General features: G+C 47.9%; 1 protein-coding gene and 1 long non-coding RNA gene across 24 annotated transcripts; both read left to right on the top strand.

The window, feature by feature from the left end:
- The first annotated feature begins 7,393 nt into the window (after window positions 1-7,393).
- Window positions 7,394-10,789, top strand: LOC123589704. The gene is made up of 3 exons (XR_006708436.1): window positions 7,394-7,850; window positions 10,179-10,385; window positions 10,677-10,789. It is a non-coding gene; the product is annotated as an uncharacterized LOC123589704 (long non-coding RNA).
- Window positions 10,790-10,798: 9 nt separating this feature from the next.
- Window positions 10,799-23,599, top strand: ATXN2L (ataxin 2 like). 23 transcript variants are annotated; one of them, XM_045462141.1, is made up of 24 exons: window positions 10,849-11,655; window positions 13,174-13,210; window positions 13,382-13,438; window positions 13,524-13,595; window positions 13,944-14,094; window positions 14,487-14,611; window positions 15,680-15,771; window positions 16,192-16,392; window positions 17,014-17,189; window positions 17,367-17,480; window positions 18,771-18,983; window positions 19,073-19,144; window positions 19,407-19,477; window positions 19,664-19,959; window positions 20,038-20,107; window positions 20,547-20,693; window positions 20,817-20,889; window positions 20,993-21,180; window positions 21,390-21,519; window positions 21,605-21,726; window positions 21,891-22,103; window positions 22,275-22,518; window positions 22,668-22,827; window positions 23,073-23,599. In XM_045462141.1, exons 1-23 carry the CDS (start codon window positions 11,357-11,359, stop codon window positions 22,820-22,822), a joined length of 3,318 nt encoding a protein of 1,105 aa, XP_045318097.1. In that variant the 5' UTR covers window positions 10,849-11,356; the 3' UTR covers window positions 22,823-22,827; window positions 23,073-23,599. The 23 variants fall into 23 exon arrangements, with proteins under 23 accessions (XP_045318103.1, XP_045318119.1, XP_045318097.1 ...); XM_045462142.1 differs by having other exon boundaries at window positions 23,096-23,599; XM_045462144.1 differs by having other exon boundaries at window positions 22,275-22,464.
- Window positions 23,600-24,903: the final 1,304 nt, after the last annotated feature.

The following is a 24,903-nucleotide window of genomic DNA, read 5'->3' on the forward strand; positions in this document are numbered from 1 at the left end:
CTGGAGGGCATTATGCTGAGCGAAATTAGTTAGTCAGAGAAAGACAAATATCATATGACTTCACTCATATAAGGACTTTAAGACAGAACAGATGAACACAAGGGGAGGGAAGCAAAAATAATATAAAAACAGGGAGGGGGGCAAAACATAAGAGACTCCCGGCAGCATGGAGCCTGCTGGGATTCTCTCTCTCTCTCCCTCTCCCACCTTGTGCTGTCTCTGTGTCTCTCAAAATAAGTTTAGTTTTTGGGGCGCCTGGGTGGCGCAGTCGGTTAAGCGTCCGACTTCAGCCAGGTCACGATCTCGCGGTCCGGGAGTTCGAGCCCCGCGTCGGGCTCTGGGCTGATGGCTCGGAGCCTGGAGCCTGTTTCCGATTCTGTGTCTCCCTCTCTCTCTGCCCCTCCCCCGTTCATGCTCTGTCTCTCTCTGTCCCAAAAATGAATAAACGTTGAAAAAAAATTTAAAAAAAAAATGTTTAGTTTTTTTTTTTAAACTAAACTTAAAAAAAATTTTTTTAAACCATCACAACCCTTTCTTGATGCCATTAGACCCATAATAAGGGTCAGCTTTCAGTGAGTCCAGAGGATTTAGGTGCACGCTATAGCTTAGGAGGAAATCACTTACACAGTAAAAGGACAAGACTTGACCAAGACGTATCAGCAAACACCTGGAGAATATGTATGGAAGGGGATCCTAAGGATATTAGGCCAAGTGGAGCAAAATAGAGCACTAGGTTGGGTCAAATTCTTTGATGCGGGTGCACTTACGAGAGAGTCTGGAGATGTGTCGACTCATGCAGATGGAAGTGGTCCTAACAGTTTACTTGGTAAGCCGACTGAAACTCAGCTTTAAACTCAGCACTGGCCTGCCGTAATGGAGTTGGGATACCCGAGCTCCCTTCGTAATGTGGAAGAAAGAATCCAAAGGCTTAGCGAGATAGGAGTATCGGAGTAGACTTATCATGTGCAATCGACATACCTCCCTCCTAACCGCATTCCACGAGAATTCCTAGAAGGTATTTCCTTCACTAAGGCATTGAGAAATACACTGGTGAGGAAAGTGCCTGCATCACTGAAAAATCTCTGTTGTTGCTCTGTGTTTGTGTAAGCCAGGTATTCCATAGAGGATTCACCACGCAATGGGTTTATCACGGGGGCTCCCTGATTTCGGTGAGGACAGGAACCTGAAGTAGCAGAGGCTATAGACAGTATATTTCCGCCAAAGATATGATGGGTACATCTGCTGTAAAGGGCAGCAGGGACGTGCCAGTAATCAGAAGACTTTGGCCCACAGCAATCTTTGGCAGTGGCTGATTGGTCACCATGTTCTTAAGAACCAAAGGATGAGCAGCCTACGAAAAAGTTGTTTGATCTGTGTAACAGAAAAAAAATGTTTGCTCTGGTAGCCAAAAAATCTAACTTGAGTCACTACATTGGGAAGCCACAGTCTGTCTCCCAGTTTCTAGACCTAAGTCAGCATAGACTCAGAGCACCTTGATTAAAAGGGAGATTACATCTCCTTGAGAAAGGAACTGTGGAGGTTTATTGGAGTAACTGTGTATTAGGGGAAAGAAAATACCCAGACCTTTTGAGAATTACTAGATACTGGCTCTGAATTGATGCTAATTCCTTGGGGGATCCAATGGTGCTATGGCCCACCAATCAAGGTAGGGGCTGAAGGTGGTCAGGTAATAGATGGATTCTTAGCTCAAGTCCAACTCACAAGGGGATCAGCTGATCCACGGTCTCAACCTGTGGTTATTTCCAAGTTCCTGAGAGTATACTTTTCTTTTATCTTTGTGAGGTATTTTTTTTTTCATTGAGTTTTTAATTTTAATTCCAGTACGGTTAACATACAGTGTTCTGTTAGTTTCAGGTGTACCATAGAGTGATTTAACAGTTTCATACATCAACCTGTGCGCATCACCACAAGTGCACTCCTTAATCCCCATCACCCATCCCACCACCCCTCTCCCTTCTGGTAACCATCAGTTTGTTCTCTATAGTTAAGGGTCTGTTACTCGGTTTGTCTCTGTCTCTCTCTTTTTCCCTCTATTCATTTGTTTTGATTCTTAAATTCCACATATGAGTGAAACTATATGGTATTTATCTTTCTCTGTCATATTTCACTTAGCATTATACTCTCTAGTTGTGTCCATGTTGTTGCAATGGCAAGATTTCATTCTTTTATGGCTGAATAATATTCCTGTGTGTGTGTGTGTGTGTGTGTGTGTGTGTACCACATCTTCTGTATCCCTTCGTCTATCAATGGACACTTGGGCTGCTTCCATAATTTGGCTGATGTAAATAATGCTGCAATAAATGTAGGGGTGCACATATCCCTTTGAATTGGTGTTTCGTATTTTCTGCATAAACACCTTGTAGCGTGATTACTGGATCATAGAGTAGCTCTATGTTTAAATTTTTGAGGAGGTTCCTTAATATTTTCCACAGTGGCTGTACCAGTTTGTATTCCAATCAATAGTACAGGAGGGTTCCTTTTTCTCAACATCCTCACCAACATTTGTTGTTTCTTGTGGTTTTGATTTTAGCCATTCTGACAGGTGTGAGGTGATAATGTCATTGTGGTTTTGATTTGCGTATCCCTGATAAGTCATGTTGAGCATCTTTTCATGTGTCTGGTGGCCATCTGGATATTTTCTTTGGAGAAATGTCTGTTCATGTCTCCTGCCCATTTTCTAATTGGGTTATTTGTTTGGGGGCTGTTGAGTTCTATCAGTTCTTTATATATTTTGCATACTAACCCTTTATTGGATATGTTATTGGCAAATATCTTCTTCCATTCAGTAGATTGCCTGTTAGGAGTTTTTTGTTTTTGCTTTTTCACCTTATAGTTTTGTTGATTGTTTCCTTTGCTGTGAAGAAGCTTTTTATTTTGAGGAAGTCCCAACAGTTCATTTTTGCTTTTATTTCCCTTGCCTGAGGAAACATCTAGAAAAATGTTGCTATGGCCAATGTCAGAGAAATTACTGCCTGTGCTCTCTTCTAGGATTTTTATAGTTCCAGGTCTCACATTTACGTCTTTAATTCATTTTGAGTTTATTTTTGTGTGTGGTGAAAGCAGTCCAGTTTCATTCTTCTGCATGTTGTACAGTTTTCCCAACACCATTTGTTGAAGAACTATCTTTTTCCCACTGGACATTCCTTCTTGCTTTGTCAAATATCAATTGATCTTCTAACTGTGGGTTTATTTCTGGGTTTTCTATTCTGTTCCATTGACCTATGTGCCTATTGTGGTGCCAATACCATACAGATTTGATTACTACAGATTTGTGATATAACTCAAAGTCTGGAATTGTGATCCTTCCAGTTTTGTTTCTCTTGTTCAAGATTCCTTGAGCTGTTTGGGGTCTTTTGCGGTTCCATACAAATTTTAGGATTGTCTGTTCTAGTTCTGTGAAAAATGCTGTTGGTGTTTTCATAGGGAGTTCATTAAATCTGTAGATGGCTTTGGGTAATATAGACATTTTAACAATATTTGTTCTTTCAATCCATGAGCATGGGCTATCTTTCCATTTCTCTGTGTCATCTTCAAATTCTTTCATCAGTGTTTTATAGTTTTCAGAGTGCAGGCCTTTCACCTCTTTGGGTAAGTTTATTCCTGCTATTTTTTTTTAAATTATTGGTGCAATTGTAAATGGGATTGTTTTCTTTTTTTTTTTTTTTTTTTCAACGTTTATTTATTTTTTGGGACAGAGAGAGACAGAGTATGAACGGGGGAGGGGCAGAGAGAGAGGGAGACACAGAATCGGAAACAGGCTCCAGGCTCTGAGCCATCAGCCCAGAGCCCGACGCGGGGCTCGAACTCACGGACCGCGAGATCGTGACCTGGCTGAAGTCGGACGCTTAACCGACTGCGCCACCCAGGCGCCCCAATGGGATTGTTTTCTTAATGTCTCCTTCTGCTGCTTCATTATTAGTGTATAGAAATGCAACAGATTTCTGTACATGTATTTTGTTCACTTACTGAATGAATTGATCAGTTCTAGTGGTTTTTTGGTGGAGTCTTTTCTATATATAGTATCATGTCATCTGCAAATAGTGAAAGTTTTACTTCAATTTGGATGTCCTTTATTTCTTTTTGCTGTCTGATTGCCATGGCTGAGACTACTAAAGTACTACGCTGAATAAAAGGGGTGAGAGTGGACATCCTTGTCTTGTTCCTGACCTTAGGAGAAAAACTCTGTTCACTGTGGGTTTTTCATATATGGCCTTTATTATGTTAGGTACATTCCCTCTAGACCTACCTTGTTAAGGGTTTTTATCATGAATGGATGTTGTACTTTGTCCAGTGCTTTTTCTGCATTTATTGAAATGATCATATTGTTTGTATCCTTTCTCTTATTGATGTGATGTATCATGTTGATTGATTTGTGAGTACTGAACCACCTTGCATCCTGGGAATAAATGTACTTGATCATGGCATATAGTTTTTTTAATGTGCTGTTGGATTTGGTTTGCTAGTATTTTCTTGAGGATTTTTGCATCCACGTTCATCAGAGATATTGACATTGCAGTTCTCTTTTTTCGTGGTGTCTTTATTTGGGTTTGGTATCAGGCTAATACTGGCCTCGTAGAATGAATTTGGAAGTTTTTCTTCCTCTTCTATTTTTTGGAATAGTTTGTGAAGCATAGGCATTAACTCTTCCTTAAATGGTTGGTGGGATTAACCTGTGAAGCCATCTAGTCCTGGGGTTTTGTTTGTTGGGAGTTTTTTGATTACTGATTCAACTTCATTGCTGGTAGTCAGTCTGCTCAAATTTTCCATTTATTCCTGCTCCAGTTTTGGTAATTTATGTTTCCAGGAATTCATCTATTTCTTCTAGGTTGGTCAATGTGCTGGCATATAATTTTTCATAATATTCTCTTATAATTGTATTTCTGAGAAATTGTGGTGTTGGTTATTTTTCTTCTTTCATTTGTGATTTTGTTTGTTTGAGTCCTCTCTCTCTCTTTCTCTTTTTCTCTGTCTGATAAGTCTGGCTAGGGGGTTATCAATTTTGTTGATCTTGTCAAAGAACAGCTCCTGGTTTCATTGATCTGTTCTATTGTGGGTGTTTTTGTTTGTTTTTATATCATTTATTTCTGCTCTGATCTTTATTATTTTCTTCCTTCTGCTGGTTTTGGGTTTTGTTGTTGTTGTCATTGTCATTCTTCTTCTTCTTCTTCTTCTTCTTCTTCTTCTTCTTCTTCTTTCTCCTCCTCCTCCTCTTCCTCCTCCTCCTCCTCCTCCTTCTCCTTTAGGTGTAAGGTTAGGTTGTTTATTTGAGATTTTTCTTGCTTCTTGAAGTAGGACTGTATTGCCATAAACTTCCCTCTTAGAATCACTTTTGCTACATCCAAAAGATTTTTGGACCATTATGCTTTCATTTTCATTTGTTTCCATGTAATTTTTTTATTTATTCTTTGATTTCCTGGTTGACCCATTCATTGCTTAGTAACATGTTATTTAAACTCCACGGATTTGTGCTCTTTCCAGACCTTGTGTCTTGTGGTTGACTTCTAGTTTCATAGTGTTGTGGTCAGAAAATATGCATGGTATGACTTTGATCTTTTTGATTCGTTAAGACTTGTTTTGTGGCCTAGCATGTGATCTATTCTGGAGAACATTCCATGTCAAGATCTCTGGCAATCCTAGAACACAACCCTACCGGCAGAAGTTGATTGGAACTGAGAAGCAGGTATCTCTTTTATTTATTCATTCATTCATTCATTCATTCATTCATTATTTCTTTATTTAACATGTTTATTTTTGAGAGAGAGCGAGAGCTCACATGCACATGCATAACCTGGGGAGGGGCACAGAAAGAGGAGGACAGAAGATCTAAAGCAGGCTCTGTGCTATCAGCAGGGAGCCCAGTGCAGGGCTCAAACTCATGAACCGTGAGATCATGACTGAGCCAAAGTCAAAGGCTTAACTGACTGAGCCACTCAGGGACCCCTTTTAGAGAGAGCGCATGCTGTCCAGTTTGTCACGGTGCCTCCTTGCTTCACTCTTTTTTATTACCATCTTTCTCATGTAGGCATTTGAATTTGGTACCCTTCGTCTATTCTGACCTCTCCTTTTAGACAGAGACTGCGGCCTCAGAGGTCCAATCACTTGCTGTAGTCGGTAGACTTAGTAAAAGACAAAGGCAGAGCTAGAATTCTTCTCTTCTGGGCCATATCCTGTTAGGCCTGTATTGTTTCTGCTACCAGATGCTGCCTCTTCTTGAAAAACATCTTGGCATTTATGGGGGAAGAGTGTCCTTGTAGGATGTGTGTTGGGGACATAGAGTCGAATTTTCATCATAAGGAACATCTCATCTCGTTGCCCCAGCCACTCTCTGACATGTCTTAAGTGAGGAATATGCCCTCACTGTTTTGTATGAATGGAGTCCTAGTATCATTTGAGCCTCAAACTGGGACTACTTCTCAGATACATGCGGATAAAATGCCGTGAACACTGGTGTAGTGCCTAAGGGTATTCCTGAGAACTAAAAACTCCTCGCTTAATTCATCAATGAGTTTGTGGATGTTTAGTAGATATAATTACGTGGTTTACTCACTCCTTTCCCTAACTTTAGGGGTGTTAAAATGACATTTACTTATTTATATGTAAATTCTTTATTTTGAACATAATTTCAAACTTACAAGGAAGTTGAAAGGCTACTACAACGAACTTCAGTATGAAGTTTACCCGGAATGGGGCCCCTGGCTGGCTCAGTCAGAACATGCAACTCTTGATCTTGGGGTTGTGAGTTTGAGCCTCACATTGGGTGTAGAGATTACTTAAACATAAAATCTTAAAATAAACAAAAAAGAAAAATAAAGCTTATCCAGATCCACTAGTTAACATTGTGCCACATTTGCTTCATCATTTTTTCTGTGTGAACATAAAGAAAATACATACACATAATTTGAACCAGTTGAAAGCAGGTTGGATATATCATATTCCTTTACCCCATAGAATACTTAAGTGCATATTTACTAAGAATATACTTTTACACACCTACAATAGTTATCACATTCAGGAAATTATCCTGGATGTATTATGCAGTCTATATTACAAATTTGTCCATTTTCTCCATGTCTTTTATAGCAGTTTTTTTTTTTCTTCCTGGATCTAGGCCAGGATCTAGTTCACTTTTTTTTTTTTTAATGTTTATTTATTTTTGACAGAGAGAGAGAGAGAGAGACAGAGAGACAGAGAGACAGAGACAGAGCATGAGTGGGGGAGGGACAGAGAGAGAGGGAGACAGAGAATCCGAAGCAGGCTCCAGGCTCTGAGCTGTCAGCACAGAGCCCGACACGGGGCTTGAACTCACAGACCACGAGATCATGACCTGAGCCGAAGTCGGACGCTCAACTGACTGAGTCACCCAGGCGCCCCTCTAGTTCATTTATTGTTAGTCATTTTAGCCTTCTTTAATCTGGAACAGTTCCTCAACATTTCTTTGTCTTTCATGCCATGGAACAGTTTTGAAGAATACAGTCTTGCTATTTCTCCTGTATGTTTCTTTTTGTGTGTGTATGCATGTATATTTATACCTATTAACAGTATGGATGTATGGATTCCTCTTTTATTCAATGGGTTATAACCTATTACTATACTTCTATATTGTGGATCCTCAAACTGTGTCAGGTTTGGCCTCTTCACGATGGTTCCTATGTCCCTTTAATGCCCTAATACTTTTTTTAGTACTTACTTCCTGGCACAACAAAATATTCCAAACTCCCCTGGTATCTTCCTTGCTCCTCCCCAAGCTGGAATCAGGAAGGAAGCTTCAAAGGGCCCTGGGACCTGGGATCTTTCTGTGGAATATTTAGAAGCCAAGATCTGGGAACTAGGTATGTGTAAATCAGTCAATCTATCATCTATTTTTTCCCCATAAGTCTTATACTGATATTTCCTGTTCTGATCCAGCCCCACTAAAGTTTTGCTCACTTCTTTCCTTCCATATTTGCTTTTCCCTACTTCCGCATGATAATCCTCCTTCTCAGCAATGTCTGTTTACTTGCATGTTCAATCCCCATACCCAAGGTAATTTCAGAATTGCTATGCCACTATCACTATAGCAAACCTACTAAGAAGAACTTAAGGTTTGCAGTTCTTTTTTCTGTAGGCAGAGAGTGCCTGAAAGTTATTTGAATTAGTTCTATTTTTCCTCTTTCAGTGGGTCACTTTCACTCATCTAAAATAGAGTTGGGATCGTTTATTTATGTCTATATTCTGATTTTAGCTACCATCCATCTCTGTTGATTTAACTTTTTGAAGCGGTCGACCATTAGGGGTGCCTGGCTGGCTCCGTTGATGAAGTATGAGACTTTTGATCTCGGGGTTGTGAGTTCAAGCCCCACGTTGGGCGTAGAGCTTACATTAAAAAACAAAAAAATTGGGGCACCTGGGTGGCTCAGCCAGTTAAGCATCCAACTCTTGATTTTGGCCCAGGTCATGAACTCATGATGGAGCCCCTCGTCAGGCTCCATACTGAGCGTGGAGCCTGCTTAGGATTCTCTTTCTCTGCCTGTCCTCTGCTCATGCTTTCTTCTGCCTCTCTCTCTCAACGTAAACTTAAGAAAGAAAAGTTTAAAAAAAAGAAAGTGTTGACCATTAAACATGATTTGAAAAGTCCAAGTTATATGAAAAGGTATACTCAAAGAAGTGTCTTCCTCTCTCCAGAGCTCTGTTGTTTTCCTTTTTAAAAAAAATTTTTTAATGCTTATTTATTTTTGAGGGAGAGAGACAGAGTGTGAGCGGTGGAGGGGCAGAGAGAGAGGGAGACACAGAATCTGAAGCAGGCTCTGGGCTCTGAGCTAGCAGCATGGAGCCCAACATGGGTCTTGAACTCACAAACCGCCAGATAGCGACTTAAGCCAACGTCGGAAGCTTAACCGACTGAGCCACCCAGGCGCCCTCTGTTGTTTCCTTCAACAAGAACATAAACAACAACCCGGGAGCCCTCATTAGGTAACCGATTTTATGAGTTTGGGGGTTATACTTTTTGTGCTTTCCTTTGCAAAAATTTGCAGATACATTTGTTTCTTTATTTTCCCTTCTGTGAACAAGAGGTAGCACAGACTATAAGCTTTGCTTTCTTCCTGGAAATCATTCCATATCAAATCACAGTGATACAATTTCTCAATTGCATATAGTAAGGCAACGGTCCGTTCACTTACCAAATAATTTGAGTGACTCTGTGCCAGCCACTGAGCTAGACATAACAGATAGGGAAATGAATAAATATAGTCCCTGCCCTTTATAACCTCGGGGTCCGTATAAGCAAAACCATCCCAGTACTCTGAGAGCCTGAAGGAGTGCGTCGGCAACAGGCCGTTCAAAAGAACGGACACCTGAGCTTGACGAACGAGAAGGTAGGTGAAGAAACAGCACAAGTAAAGGAAGAGTTGGAAAAGAGTAAGGCGTGTCGTGAAAATGGGAGTTTCACGAGGCTAAAACTTAGAATTTGATGCAGGTGGAGGAGACGGAAGTGCCCATAAAGAGGCTGGAGAGGTGGCAGGGCACCCAGGGGTGCCAGTAATACCAGGAAAACGCCAGATCTGTATTATTTAGGCATCCAGGAGACATAGTCTTTAAGCTACCACTCGGATCCATTTCTTTCATAAGTTATTCAATTGACTACCTGTACTGTGCGAGGCACTGCAGGTAAAGAGTAGGATCCCAACTCTCAGGGAGCGGACACAAGCAAGACAGAATGAAAGGAGGTCTTAGAATGAAGCGGAGCAATTTGCCTGGCAAGCACACAGGAGGGGAACCTAACACACTCGATGCCTGGAGTGAGACACGGGTGAAGGCATACTTCCCAAAAAGGAAGGGTGACTCTTAGCCAGATACTGTGCCTGTTTGCGGTAGAGGGTTTGGGAAGGCTTCCAATGCTAATGCCTGGAGTGAAGGAAGATTGAGATACTGAAAAGTTTCACTGGGATTAAGACCAGACTCATCGCTGCTCTATTCCATTCTCCACATTGCAGAGTACTCCTCCTAAAAATGTAAATCTGGTCTCTTCCTTTTCTGTGAAAGGCTCCCCACTACTTTGAGCATAATGTCCAAGTCTCTTTAAAATCTAGTCCCAGGTCTCATTTTTTTAAAACTTCTTTAATGTTATATTCCTGCCACGTTGACGTTTTATCTCATCACATCCTATTCCCCTTGCCTAGCAATTCATCGCCCAACGCTGGATTCAGTGTAACTCCTATCTGTGCTCATATGCTTCACCTGATAGATCTCATCTAATCGTCTGGGTCTACAACTAGCTTAAACTCCTTGAAGACACGAAGCGGTTAAATTACAGTTGTATCCAGTGCATCCAGCCTAATGTCCTAATGCCCAACTGATTTTGAATGAAGCCTGGCTTCATCGCAGAGGTGAGTATCAAGAATTTCGAATTAGACCCTAAGTTCTTTGACCTTCAAACATTCTCTCCGTCACTACAGTTTAAGGGTTCATTCTAGGGCACGGAGAACCCATTTAGGTTTTAAATCACTTACGTTTAAAATACTTCAGGATTTAGCATACATTTATCTACAACATGCTGAGTGTCTATCAGTCTTTTATTTAAAGCAGACAAGGTCAAGAATAGCTCCTCAAGAAGCCCACCACCACCCCCCGAAGAGGGGCAGTCGCTAGTCCATACCCGGGATTTCTTTGCACTTAAGACTCCGCCCACGAACACCCAAATGGCGGAAGAACTGCACGCTACGTCGTGACATCTCACACAAATGCGGAGGCATCCTGACGCTACGCCACCGGCGTGGGCGGGGCGGCCGGCTCTTCCTTCCTCTCGGCTACTTCGGCTCCTCCCCTAGCGCTTCACACGCTCATTGTGAAGCGACAGCGGGCATCAACCCCTAGGGCTGGTTGAGACCTAGGGATTCTAAATCTTTGGCGCGCGTGAGCGCCCGCGCTGCTCCTTCCCCACTCCAAAGGCTAGGGGTGCGAGATTCGCCTTTTTCTCTCCTCTCCCGCCCGGACCCAACCGCCCCGGTGCGCGCGGACCTCTCGCGCCGCCGTTCCCTCCTGCCCGCCCCTCCCCCTTCGGGAGCTCCCGCCCGCGCGCTCCTCCTCTTTCCCCGGCGACGCGCACGCGCGCCAGGCCGGCTCGCGCCCTCTCGCTTTCCTCCGGCCCGCGGGACCCCCCTCCCCTTCCGCCTCGCGGCGCTTCCTCGAGCCGCGGCCGTCTCTGTCCACCCCCGACACCGCGGGGCTCCCCCCGCCCGCCAACGGCGGGTCCCCAGCTTCCCAATCCCCTTCGCTTCCCGCGCTCTCCGGCGGGGGCCTAGCCCCAGCCTCCTCTCTCCCTCCCTTTCCCCTAATTCCCCTTCCGGACGCTGCCATCATGTTGAAGCCTCAGCCGCCACAACAGACCTCCCAGCCCCAGCAGCCGCCCCCCACGCAACAGGCCGTGGCCCGCCGGCCTCCCGGGGGCACCAGCCCTCCCAACGGCGGCCTCCCGGGGCCCCTGGCCTCCACCTCGGCTCCCCCAGGGCCTCCCGCGGCCGCTACTCCCTGCTTGGGGCCTGCAGCAGCCGCCGGGAGCGGGCTCCGCCGGGGAGCCGAGGGCATTTTGGCGCCGCAGCCGCCGCCGCCGCAGCAACATCAGGAAAGGCCAGGGGCAGCGGCTATCGGCAGCGCCAGGTGAGGAGGGGTGGGTTTCCGGGCGCTGGAGGCTAAGCTGCGGGGCGGCGGCGGCCGCTCGGCTCCGGCCCAGCGGCCGGCACCCGAGGACACCGCGCGTGGCGGGTACCTAGCCTGGCCACCTTTGAGGGGCGCCCGGGGAAAGTGAGGAATTCCCGTGAGGCTGGGGGTGGGCCCCCTCAGGTCCTAACAGGTCAGAGGGAAGGGGTCCCCGGGCGGCCACCGGGACATTTAAGGGCTGTGCTCAGCTCTCAGAGCCTAGTCGGGGCTCGGGGCTCGGGCCTTAAGGGCAGGCGGGGCGCATCCCGCCAGCGCCGTCAGAACGAGGAGTTGGGGGGGTGAAGAGGTGATCGGGGTCCCCGGCTCCATTACCACGAAGGGTCTCGCGGTCCCCGGCTTCAGCCAATGGGGAGTCAGCTGCGGGAAGGGGTCCCCGGCCGTAGCCAATGGAGGGGGGCGCGCGGCCCACAGTTTGGCCAATGGGGAGGGAGGGACTTGGGAGCGGGTTGCTACCACCTCCTTCCCGGTCTGGCCAGTAGGAGGGGAGCGGGGTGGGCGGGGGAACGGAAGGAGGGACAACTGGGAGGACTGCGGGCAGGGAACCTCCAGCGCGCGCGCGCTCTTCCCGTACGTGCGCGCGGATGCTCTGTCTTATGACCCGGGCATTCGTGAGCCGCGGGTAACCTACAGGGCAGGGTTTGGGAGTGTGCGTGGCGGGGTTCGCCTGGTGTTGGTGGATGAGTGGTGGGCACCCCACTCGGCTTCTTCTGCGTGTGGGTTAATGGACTTGAGAGTGGCGGTACACGCAGGCGCAGTGGGTTCTGGCCGCGGAGGGGGGATTTTGGAAGCCCGTGGGCTTTAATGCGCAGGCGCAGGCCGGGCGAGGCCTCCCGGTGGATGGCTTTTGCGGCTGCGCTGTCCCCCAGCCCCGCCAACGGCCCCCTCATCGCCCTCCTCAACCGCCGGTTACATCAGCCAGCGAAGAGCAGGGTTACCGGGCGATCAGTGACCCCTCCCAGAGTGGGTAATATTGAATGAGTAAAAGAGGTCAAGAGGAGGGTGGGTCCTAAAAGGAGTACCCTCCTCCCAGAGTTTGGGGCGTAAGGCTGGTGAAAATGATTGTCTTTTCTGTTTTGAGAGGTAACGTGCGTAAACTGGGTAGTTCTGAATCTGCTTTCACTTTTATGTTTGGGGTGGATTATTGGTTAACGATTACTGTAGCGTTTTGGGGGGAAGCCTGTAGTCCTGGACCCTTGGAGGTGAGAAGGTTGTGTTGAATTGACAACCATTGCTGATTGACGTCTGTTTTAGTGGCATTTGGAGGAAATGTGTTTACTGGCTTTTACTGTCTATGCCTTTCTTCCTCTGTAAGGTGAGAGTTTGAAAATCTTGTTAATTGGTTTGTAGTCTAAATAGGCATGTTCACAGGGTATGTGATTGTCGGATACCACGTTCTTTGAAATAAATCGTATAAGAGGGATTAAACATTTTTAACTAGTTTTTTGTTTCCTCTCATAGGGGACAAAGCACAGGAAAGGGCCCCCCACAGTCACCGGTGAGTGCCTCCTCACACACACACCCCAAAGTACAGAGGTACATGTGGGCATATGGGACAGATTAGGTGCACAAATAGTTGGGCTCAGAATAAGAAATGATGTGAGGGGAGTGTGGATATTCAGAAGGAAGGGGAGGTGTCAAGTGTCTATTTCTTCTGTGTTACTGACAGGTGTTCGAGGGTGTTTACAGCAATTCCAGAATGCTGCATTTTCTTACAGCTGTTGTGGTAAGTGGGTACCTAGCCCCTAGGTTGTTTGAGGGATGTAGTACACCAGTTTGCTGGAGACACTCTTCTTATTCCTCTGATCCAGGGCTCCACTTGTGATGTGAAGGTGAAGAATGGTACCACGTATGAAGGTATCTTCAAGACTCTGAGCTCAAAGGTTAGTGGACTCAAATTAGCTTATTTTTGCAGTGGCATGTAAGGAGAATGAAATAGACTCACTGAAGATGTGAGTTGAGTGGTGTTGGACAGGCTTGTGGTGTGTGCTACTCATTTCTCTAGGCCTGTACCAGAGTAGTGCTGGAAGCACTAAAAAAATGTGGATTGGAAAATTGAGGGCTGGGTACATTAGTGTTAAAATACTAGTCCTGTGGCTAATGTTCAGAAGACTATTTGTGTGACTGTGGTGTTGGAAAAAGATTAAAAGGGTAGGAGAAAAATAGTCCTATTTTGACCATCACATTTCTTGATATTGACCCTTTACTGTTGGGAAATGGGATTTTTATAGTTTGAACTAGCCGTGGATGCTGTACACCGGAAAGCATCTGAGCCAGCAGGTGGCCCTTGTCGGGAAGACATTGTGGATACCATGGTGTTTAAGCCAAGTGACGTCATGCTTGTCCACTTCCGAAATGTTGACTTCAATTATGCTACTAAAGGTACCGTGTCGAGTTTTTGTGCCAGACCCACTCTTTGAGTAGAGGGCATAGAGCAGTTACGTAAGGACTTGTTCTTCTTCCCCGTTTACAAACATCTTTTTTTTGAGGAGGATGGCCAGATTTTCCTGTTTGAAACTGTATCTCGATACCTAAGATGCAGTGGGATGAATTCCGGCCTGTGGTGTAGTTCTTCACGTTTTCCTTGCTTTGCTTTTAACTCCTTGCTTCTTTTGAACAGTTAAGATGTGGCTTGTTATGCTGCATCCACCCTCACCCACCTCTGACACACGCAAACTTTTCTTGGCTCCTGAACTACTCATTGGGGGCAGGGGGTGTTGGAAGAAGGCTATGAAGTATCTCTTGACTCCTGATCTTCAACTCTGCCCCCACAGACAAGTTTACGGATTCAGCCATTGCCATGAACTCAAAAGTGAATGGGGAGCACAAAGAGAAGGTGCTTCAGCGCTGGGAAGGGGGTGACAGCAACAGTGATGACTATGACCTCGAGTCTGACATGGTACGGTCCCCTTCCCTGAGAACCCGAGAGCTGGGTCACTCTACTGTCTGAGTGTGGGTTGTTGACTGTGATGTCGTAGAACCAAGAGTTGCTTCTGGGGAAGGGGAGAAAAATCTTTTACTGTTGCCTGTTGTTGGCAGTCCGATTCCAAATGGAAAGGTACAGAAAATAAAACAAAAATACCTGTTCTCCCAACATCTGCGATTGACAACTATTAACATTTGCTTGAAGGTGTTTTTTTTTTTTTTCTAATTAACAAAGTATAGACAAGATCGAGGACCGTGTGGACCCATGTCCCTTCCAAAAACAAGCACTACTATGAATCATTTAAAATTCCTCATGAGCTAAGGCATTATGATGCTATAGTTAATCCATACAAGAATTTTCTTTCCCTTTCTGTTGTTCCTGAATTATTTCATGTTTGAGTTATTTCATGATCTACTCAATACTTTTAGTGATTTTGTCTTATTCTGTTTATATACGTATACATGGATATATATACAACAGAATGCATTTTTTTTTTCTTTACTGATTGGTGTTTTGACTCGTTATTTTGTTGTTAGAAATAGTGCCTTACAGGGGCACTTGGGTGGCTCAGTCAGTTAAGCGTCTGACTTCGGTTCAGGTCATAATCTCACAGTTCATGCGTTCGAGCCCCGCATAGGGCTCTGTGCTGATAGAGCCTGGAGCCTGCTTCAGATTTTGTGTCTCCCCTTTTCTCTTTGTCCCTCCCCTGTTCGGGCTTTGTCTCTCTCTGTCTTTCAAAAAAAAAAAAATAGTGCCTTGCTGAACTTTAGAACATGTGTCCCCATGCACGTACGCTAAATTTTTCTGGGACGTTAACCTGGTAAGGGATTTGTTAGGTCCTGTAAGACCTTGGTTTTACTAGTTGTTAGCAGTTTGTCCTACAACTGCTAGTACTAGTTGATATTCCTGCCAGCCTTGTTTCTATTTTCCACGCCTGGTTTGGTCAGATCTTTGTTTTTTTCAGCCTGGTGGAGGAGAATGACAGGTCATTGTTGCTTTCCTTGTTGGGTTTTAAAACATTCTCCTTCCTTCCCACCTTAGTCCAACGGATGGGACCCCAATGAAATGTTCAAGTTCAACGAGGAGAACTATGGTGTGAAGACCACCTATGATAGCAGTCTTTCTTCTTATACGTGAGTGTCTTGGTACTTCCTAGATGATGCAGTTTGAGGCCTAGGGTCGTGGCATTTGTTCATTCTTTTCTGGGTATCTAGGATGTCCTCTCCCCACTCCTAATCTATCTTGTATATTGTCCCCTCAAAATACCAGGCCATCTCGTTGGTAGAATTAACTGCTTTTTTGTCCGTTTATCCATGCTTTTCTTCTAGAACTTAAAACATACTGATATGTGCGTGTAAATACTCCTCAGGTTCAGAGATAGGCCTTGTTGCTCTGCCTGGGACCTAGTAGATGCCCATTAAATATGTTGAGTTGTTGAAGGGATTAAACATCCACACGCCCGAACTGGTGATAGGACCGATAGAAACGTTTTTCCTTTTTCTTCTCTTGTCCCCTGGCACTGGGGTGGTGGTGATCTGTGGTGGTCCTCTTAGGGTGCCCTTGGAGAAGGACAACTCGGAAGAGTTTCGTCAGCGGGAGCTGCGTGCGGCCCAGTTGGCCCGAGAGATTGAATCAAGCCCCCAGTACCGCCTGCGGATCGCAATGGAGAACGATGATGGGCGCACTGAGGAAGAGAAGCACAGTGCAGTCCAACGGCAGGGTTCAGGGCGGGAGAGCCCCAGCCTGGCATCCAGGTGATTGCTGGGGGCGGCCTGGTCTGTTTGGGGCTCTGTACGGGCTAGTGCTGGGGCCAAGAGCTTTGTACACTCCTTTCTAAGTTTCACAGCCATGTAAGATACAGGTTAGTACGTAGTTTTTCCCAATTTTCAGGTGTAAGAGTGAGGCCTAGAGCAGGTAAGTAATTTGTTCAAGGTAACAAAGATTAAAGCTTGTGGGTTTAGGGAGGAAAAAATGAGTTTGATTCCCCTTTTTTGCTCTGCGGGTTAATCCATTTGTAGGTCTTATTCTTCCCTTCATGCAAATGAAATCAGAGTGTACATGATGTCCAGTAACCTGTGAAAGCTGTACCTTGAACTATAACGTGCTACTATTTTTCTCATAGGTCAGGATGGTAGAATGTGGAGCTTTGGCCAGGTTGGTCAGGTCAGGGATTGGCACATCATAAGATCACAAGCCTTATAGCCACAGAACATTTAACTAGAACAGATTTTCAGGTGGGGCAGTGCAAAAAGCCAGAGCCAGGCAGGGTATGTGTGTGTATACACGTACACGTGTGTTTTGGGAGGGAAAACTTCATTTTGCCAAAATGTGTGGGCTTTATGACTAATCGACCTTGCTTGTACTGTCTCCCCTAGGGAGGGAAAGTATATCCCTCTACCCCAACGAGTTCGGGAAGGTCCCCGGGGAGGAGTTCGATGCAGTAGTTCCCGGGGTGGCCGCCCTGGCCTTAGCTCTTTGCCACCTCGTGGCCCTCACCATCTTGACAATAACAGCCCCAGCCCAGGTTCTGAGACACGTGGTATCAATGGAGGTGAGTTAAGCGGGCTTTTGGGGGCAGGGGGCGGTGGTAGGGAAGCCGATAGGAAGGAAGTGGGAAGGAGAATTGAAAGGATAGGTGGGTTGGAAGGGTGACGCGTTGGTGATAATGTAATAGCAGATACTCTGCCTCTTTTTTCCCCATCTTAAAAAAAAAAAAAAAAAAAAATAGGCCCTTCCCGCATGTCCCCTAAGGCACAGCGGCCTCTGAGAGGTGGTGCCAAGACTCTGTCTTCACCCAGCAGTAGGCCCTCTGGAGAAGCTTCTGTTCCACCTCCTCCTGCAGGTAAAATTTCAGCAGTGTTATATGAAGAAATAAAAATTTGTGGGGGATGTAAATGTCAGTTGTTGGAAAGCTGGGTTGGGAGACCGTTCCCAGATGAAAGAGATGTTTTGGGGGTTTTGAGTTTATGCTTTTTAAAAAAATTTTTTTTTTTTTTTCAACGTTTATTTCTTTTTGGGACAGAGAGAGACAGAGTATGAACGGGGGAGGGGCAGAGAGAGAGGGAGACACAGAATCTGAAACAGGCTCCAGGCTCTGAGCCATCAGCCCAGAGCCCGACGCGGGGCTCGAACTCACGGACTGCGAGATCGTGACCTGGCTGAAGTCGGACGCTTAACCGACTGCGCCACCCAGGCGTCCCGAGTTTATGCTTTTTAGAAAAGAAATTTGTTTCCCTCCCGTAGAAATACCAATGTAGCAATCCATGGTTTGTGTTTGGTTGTCAGATGTCTTTTGTTTAAATTAGTTGTCAGGGTGACTGGTTGGCTCAGAGGAGCATGTGACTCTTGATCTCAGGGTTGTGAGTTCAAGCCCCACATTGGGCATAGAGCTTACTTTAAAAAACAACAGTAACAAACTTTTAAGTTAACATTTTACTTATTTTTTAAAATGTTTAATATGAGAGAGAGCATGCTCAGGGGAGGGGAGAAAAGAGAGAGAGAAATATCCCAAGCAGACTCTGAGCTGTCAGCATGGAGCCAAATTCAGGGGCCCAGTCTCACAAACCATGAGATCATGACCTGAGCCAAAATCAAGAGTCTGGCCGCTTAACTGACTGAGCCACCCAGCCGTCCCAGTTGTCAGCATTTTAAGACAGGAGAAATAGAAAATTTTCAACTTCTTTGGAAATACAGAAAGTTCTGCACAGTGAGTCTGCTCCTGTAAAACATTCTAATCTCTTATGGTGCCCAGGAATCTGTTTTACCTGATTAGGTTACCTGCCTTGTGCTTCTAGGAATTTAGGTTTGACCTTGCATATTAAAGGAAAAGGGGTGGGGGCACCTGGGTGGCTCAGTCGTTAAGCATCTGACATCACCTCAGGTCATGATCTCCTAGCTCTTCAGTTCAAGCCCCTCATCCAGCTCTGGGCTGAAGGCTCAGAGTCTGGATCCAGTTCTGCCTGCCTCTCTCTCTCTCTCTCTCTTACTGCCCCTCCCCTGCTCATGCTGTCTCTCTCTCCAAAAATAAACAAACATTACAAATAATTTTTTAAAAAACAGATAAACTTGATTTGGTGTTTCTAGTAGGTTCCCTATGCCCATTGTGCACTGACCAGCAGTAACCATCGTACAGCTTTCCCTTTTCTTCCAGTGGGCCGGATGTATCCCCCACGCTCTCCCAAGTCGGCTGCCCCTGCCCCAATCTCGGCTTCCTGTCCTGAGCCCCCCATTGGCTCAGCGGTACCAACCTCTTCAGCTTCCATCCCTGTGACATCATCAGTTGTGGATCCTGGAGTAGGCTCCATTTCCCCAGCTTCTCCAAAGATCTCATTGGCCCCCACAGATGGTAAGAGCCACATGGTTGAGGGCTTGTGGACAATGTGAAGTATGGTTCTGGACAGAAGGACCTTCAGGCATGTGTCTCTTCTTGCTCAGTAAAAGAACTTCCAGCCAAGGAACCTGGGAGAACTCTGGAATCCCAGGAGCTGTCCCGGATAGCTGGGAAAGGTGAGGATTTCCACCCCCACCCCCCGCTGAGGTCTAAGTGTCCTTTTAATTAGGAGAGCACCTCAGTTAGTACCAAGAGTTTTGTTGGGGTTTGGGAAACAGTAGCTTGTCAGTCATGTGATCCTAATTTGTTCTATAGAACTCTCAAGCCTTTTTTTTTTTTTTTTTTTTTTCTTGTTTTCTTCGTCCTTTGGGCTACTGGCATTGTAGCCACCTTGAAAAAAGAAATGCGTATTTTTTCCTTTTTCACTGTTTTTCATAGTCCCTGGCCTTCAGAATGAACAGAAACGCTTTCAACTGGAAGAATTGAGAAAGTTTGGGGCCCAGTTTAAGGTGAGAGGAGTATGGGAGTGAGCCAGGGTGTAAGGATGGAGGGAGGGTGAGGGGGCTTATAGAAGAGGCACAGGACTAGGTGGAATAGAAGAGATGAGACCAAGCAAGGAGGAAGGAAGGAAGGAAGCCACACCTGGGGTCTGGACCAGCTGTCTGGGCACTGTATGTGTGCTTTTCTCCTTCCAGCTGCAGTCCAGTAGCTCCCCTGAGACCAGCCTGGATCCTTTTCCTCCCCGGATCTTAAAGGAGGAGGCCAAAGGGAAAGAGAAGGAGGTTGATGGTCTATTGACTTCAGAGCCAATGGGGTCCCCAGTCTCCTCCAAGACAGAGTCCATATCGGATAAGGAGGACAAAGCACCCCTGCCGCCGGCAGGAACCACCGAGGGGCCAGAGCAGCCCCCGCCACCTTGCCCCAGCCAGACTGGCAGCCCCCCGGTGGGCCTCATCAAGGGAGACGACAAGGATGAGGGCCCTGTTGCCGAGTGAGTAGGATGGGGAGCTGGGCAGGTGTCGGGGGAGATGAGCAAACTGTGAAGATTGACTTTGTTTTTCTCTCACAGACAAGTGAAAAAGTCCACGCTGAACCCCAATGCCAAGGAATTTAATCCCACCAAGCCTCTGCTGTCTGTGGTGAGATGGAACGGGCGAAGGTGGACTGGTTTCTCTGAGGGAGGCTTGGGAGTGGGGAGAGAGAGCATGGGGAGAGAGGTCGTGAAAGTAGGGCTGCTCTAGGGCAAACGTGTCAGGGTTGGGGGCGAGGGGTCACGATATGTGTGGCAGGTTTTTATGTGTTTAGGGTTTAGCTCAGGGAGTATGTGTGTTGGGCTATTTGTGAACATAGGTTTCATTCAGATCCCTGATTTTGGCTTGAATGACAAGCCATTTAACTTTTTGGCTTTTGTTTCCTCACCTGTATTTTGAGAATACTCGTCTCAGGGGGTTCAGCGTGAGGCTTAAGCAAGATGAAGGGTAGAGTGTATCTGGCGTGCAGCGCTCCATTACTGTTACAAGCCCAGGAGGGGCATACAGAGATCAAAATGCACGCATCCTCTGTTGTCTCTTACTACAGAATAAATCCACCAGTACCCCGACTTCTCCGGGGCCCCGGACTCACTCAACTCCTTCCATCCCGGTGCTCACAGCAGGCCAGAGTGGGCTCTATAGCCCCCAGTACATTTCCTACATACCTCAGATCCACATGGGACCAGCTGTTCAGGTAAGAGGAGAGACCGAGTGAGTCTAGGCTAAGAGGCTTGGCTGGGCTGGTGAGGACCGGGTCAGGCCTGTTCTGGGCATTTGTTAGCAAGCTGTTCAGCCTCATTTGTATCCGTGTTCATAGGCACCTCAGATGTATCCATATCCTGTATCCAATTCCGTGCCTGGACAGCAGGGCAAGTACCGGGGAGCAAAAGGTGAGCAGAGTTGGCAGGGCTGCTCCGGCGGCAGGGGGGTGGTGCTGCCTCGTTGCTTCCTGGCAGATGGAACTTAAGCTTGGCGTTCTCTCCCTTTCCCCAGGCTCCCTGCCCCCGCAGCGCTCGGACCAACACCAGCCAGCCTCAGCCCCTCCGATGATGCAGGCCGCCGCCGCCGCTGGCCCCCCTCTTGTGGCTGCCACACCGTACTCTTCCTACATCCCCTACACCCCGCAGCAGTTCCCGGGCCAGCCTGCCATGATGCAGCCAATGGCCCACTACCCCTCGCAGGTAACTGAGGCACGGGAGGGAGACGGGAGTACAGAGCTGAGGGTCACTCGGGTTTCGGTCCTGGCTCCGGCAGGACCCGTAGCAAAGCACTGGTACTCTCTAAAGCGCAGGTAAATCAGCGTCTCCTTGCTTGCACCCTTGTGAACGTTAAACAAGGTGGTTGCGGCAAAGCCGGAGTCATGCCCACCGCTCCTGTCTTGTCCTTCCAGCCGGTGTTCGCCCCCATGCTTCAGAGCAACCCACGCATGCTGACGTCGGGGAGCCATCCCCAGGCCATTGTGTCGTCCTCCACCCCTCAGTACCCTTCTGCAGAGCAGCCCACCCCCCAAGCCCTGTATGGTGAGTTCTGTGCCCTTCCCGAAGACTGCTCCTTAGCCCTCTCCGGTGTGCTTGGTGCTGATCCCTTCCCTCTTTCCTGCTGTAGCCACCGTTCACCAGTCCTATCCACACCATGCTACGCAGCTCCATGCCCACCAGCCGCAGCCGGCCACCACGCCTACTGGGAGCCAGCCGCAGTCCCAGCATGCGGCCCCCAGTCCCGTCCAGGTGCCTGCCATGGGGGATCCGAGTGGTTGGGGCAGGAGTGGGCGGCTGGAGGAGGGGGATGGAGCTGGGGGCTCATTCCCTTCAGGCAGGGTCGGGAGTCGGTGGGGGGTAGGCCTGGTACCTGAGGAGTGGGGTGGCACTCACCCTTCCCCTCCCCCTAACAGCACCAGGCGGGGCAGGCCCCACACCTGGGCAGTGGACAGCCACAGCAGAATCTGTACCACCCAGGGGCCCTGACAGGCACGCCGCCTTCTCTGCCACCGGGACCTTCTGCCCAGTCCCCTCAGAGCAGCTTCCCCCAGCCAGCCGCTGTGTATGCCATCCATGCCCACCAGCAGCTGCCCCACGGCTTCACCAACATGGCCCATGTTACCCAGGTAAGAGCCCAAGGGACTTGCTTTCTATGGGTCTGTTTTGCCATCAGGACCTGGGTCCTGGGGCTGTCCTGCTGCCCCTTTCCTCAGTGGTCTGAACACCAGGCTTCTCGGAGCCTGTGTGTAGCTTCTGGGGTGCTCCCAGCTGGGATTTTTTGTTGTTGTTTTCTGCAGGCCCATGTCCAAACTGGAATCACAGCAGCCCCGCCCCCTCACCCTGGGGCTCCCCACCCGCCCCAGGTGATGCTGCTGCACCCACCCCAGAGCCATGGGGGCCCCCCCCAAGGCGCGGTGCCCCAGAGTGGGGTGCCTGCACTCTCAGCTTCCACACCCTCACCCTACCCCTACATCGGACACCCCCAAGGTGAGCAGCCTGGCCAGGCGCCTGGATTTCCAGGAGGAGCCGATGACAGGATTCGTGAGTTCTCGTTAGCTGGGGGAATTTGGCATGGAAGAGCTGATGGGCTGCAGGTGGGGCAGGATGCACGGGTTCTGGGAGGGGAGTGAGGGGTCTTGGAGGCAGGGCTGTCCCACAGGGCGCCCGCCGACCTGCACCTGTCTGTGAAGTATGTAGGGTGGGCAGAAGCCACAGTCGCCGCCGCCAGGGGCTTGCTCCTGGCTCTGTCCTTTGCTTCCCTCCGTCCTCGCTCAGTTGTGATCCAGCAGCCCCCCTCCCCACTGCCTCCCCAGCTCTCAGTGACCCCGACTGTCTCCTGACTTAGCCGAGGTAAGGTCAGCGCAGCAGACAGGGCCAGGCTGGGGTGTGGGGGGCTGAGCTGGGCACACGAGTAAGGGCTCTGGCTCACTGGGAAACAGCGATTGATCTGTGCTTCTGACAGCCCCATGAGACACCTTGAGGAGGCCGCTCCTACCCACACACTCCCCCCACACCCCACACTGGACGGCATTGGATGAAGGGACAGCTGCTTGGGTTCTAATGCTCCTGCTCTCTTCTCTTTCCCCTCCAACCAGTTCAATCTCATCCCTCCCAGCAGCTCCCCTTCCACCCCCCGGGGAACTGAAGATTGTCCTGGCCGCGACCTGAGACCTCCATGAGTGGAGGGAAGAGTGATCTATGTCTCTTCCCCCAGCAGCTCGGACCAGTCCCAGCCCCCCAAACCCCCCTTTACCCCGGGGGAGCTGGGGAATTCCTGCCAAGCACCTTGAAGGGGGGGCGGGGCTCGAAGTGGGCAGGGCCAGGGTCCAGCGGGGGTGGGGGGTTCCTGCTCTGCCCCTGCCCATCCCCACCCCATCTTGCCCTCCCATCCTCTCATCTATCCCCCGCTGGAGACGGAAGATCTTTTATTTTCTATTATTTATAACCTCAGACTTGGGCCCCCCTGTTTCTTTCTTCCCCATTAACTTGAGTGACCGGCGTGAGAGACAGACAGACAGACAGATGCCCTACAAGGATGGTTGGACAAGGACTTTTACTTTTTATTACATAAAAATATTAAAAAAAAAAAAATTAAAAAAAATAAAATTTTAAACTAACTTAACCTGCCTATGGTTTCCTCTGGAAAAAAGAGTATGATAGCAGCTGTCAAGTCTTAGGTGTCATGAGGTGGCTCCCAGCAGTGGGTGGGGACAGCATAGCAGTACAGTCTGTGGGTGCTGGTCCTTCTGCCTCTCACTGCCACACATCACCCAGCCTCCCGGGGACTGTTCTCTCATGTTGATGTTGGCCTTGTCTTGAGGTTTCAGGTTTGTATGTAGTTTTTAAGTTCATGTTTCTAAAAGGTTAGAACGTGTGTGGCGGGGGGGAATCTCAGGCTCCACACCATCAGCACAGGGTTCAGTCTCCTGAACCATGAGATCGTGGTCTGAGCTGAAATCCCGAGTCCCAGTGCTCAACTGACTGAGCCACCCAGGCACCCGTTTTAATTGAAAATCATTTCCTCCTTAGAGCATCAGGGAGGTGGCACTAGTACTCGTGGGTAGGCAGGGGTGTCTCAGATGGGACCAAAGCCAGAGAAAGTGAGCTGAGGAGCAGGGCAGGAAAAGGATTACATACCAGGCTACAGATCCAGGGTGTGAGGGTTGGAAACCTGGTAGTTGGGGGGCATCATGTGGGTATATAGAGGTAAATAGAAAACAGATGTGCAGGGGTGGGGGTCCCCAGTGGAAGAGCTCTCTTAAGGGATGGCAATTGTGGTTGGGGGTGGGGCACTGATGGAAGAGGCAGCAGCAGAAAGCCAGATGAGCTCAGAATGTCTCCGGTGCAGATGGAGATCAGTCTCCGAAGTACTGAGATGGAATTGCTGTGGGTGCTGGGTGGTCCTCCTCAGGGAAGAGAACTTTGCTTCGTCCCACCAGGAATCCCGGGAAACCTTTCAGCCTTGCTCACTGACTAAAGCAAACCTGCCCTATCTTTGGACAGGACTTCTCGTGAAGTGCTTTTTGTTGCTGTCCTTTTCTTGAGCCCACTTGCATGCTGTGAAGTCACAGGTTGGATGGTGACTCTCAAAACAGCTCTTAGGTTGGGCCTAAGAACCTCCCCACTCTGGAAGGCTGGTCAGTGTGGAACAGGCTCATTTGTCAGGAAGCAAGGCTAAAAGGGGTGCCCGTTAATCCCTGTTGGAAGCTAACCTTTTTTGTTTGGGGTCAGCATCCTGGTCATTTCAAGTTTTCAAGCATTTTACTCCCCATTTATCTGGTAAAAAGTCCTTTCCTTAATTTTAAATCTCGGTACATGCTCTAAACCTTCATCTTTGAAGGTTTTAAAGTTATACAATGAAACCTCCAATTGAAGATTGTCCTGTGTTTGGAATTGGTAATATATAGTGGGGATAACCTATCAAGC

Source organism: Leopardus geoffroyi, chromosome E3, assembly GCF_018350155.1.
Source record: "Leopardus geoffroyi isolate Oge1 chromosome E3, O.geoffroyi_Oge1_pat1.0, whole genome shotgun sequence".
NCBI classification, from domain to species: domain Eukaryota; kingdom Metazoa; phylum Chordata; class Mammalia; order Carnivora; family Felidae; genus Leopardus; species Leopardus geoffroyi.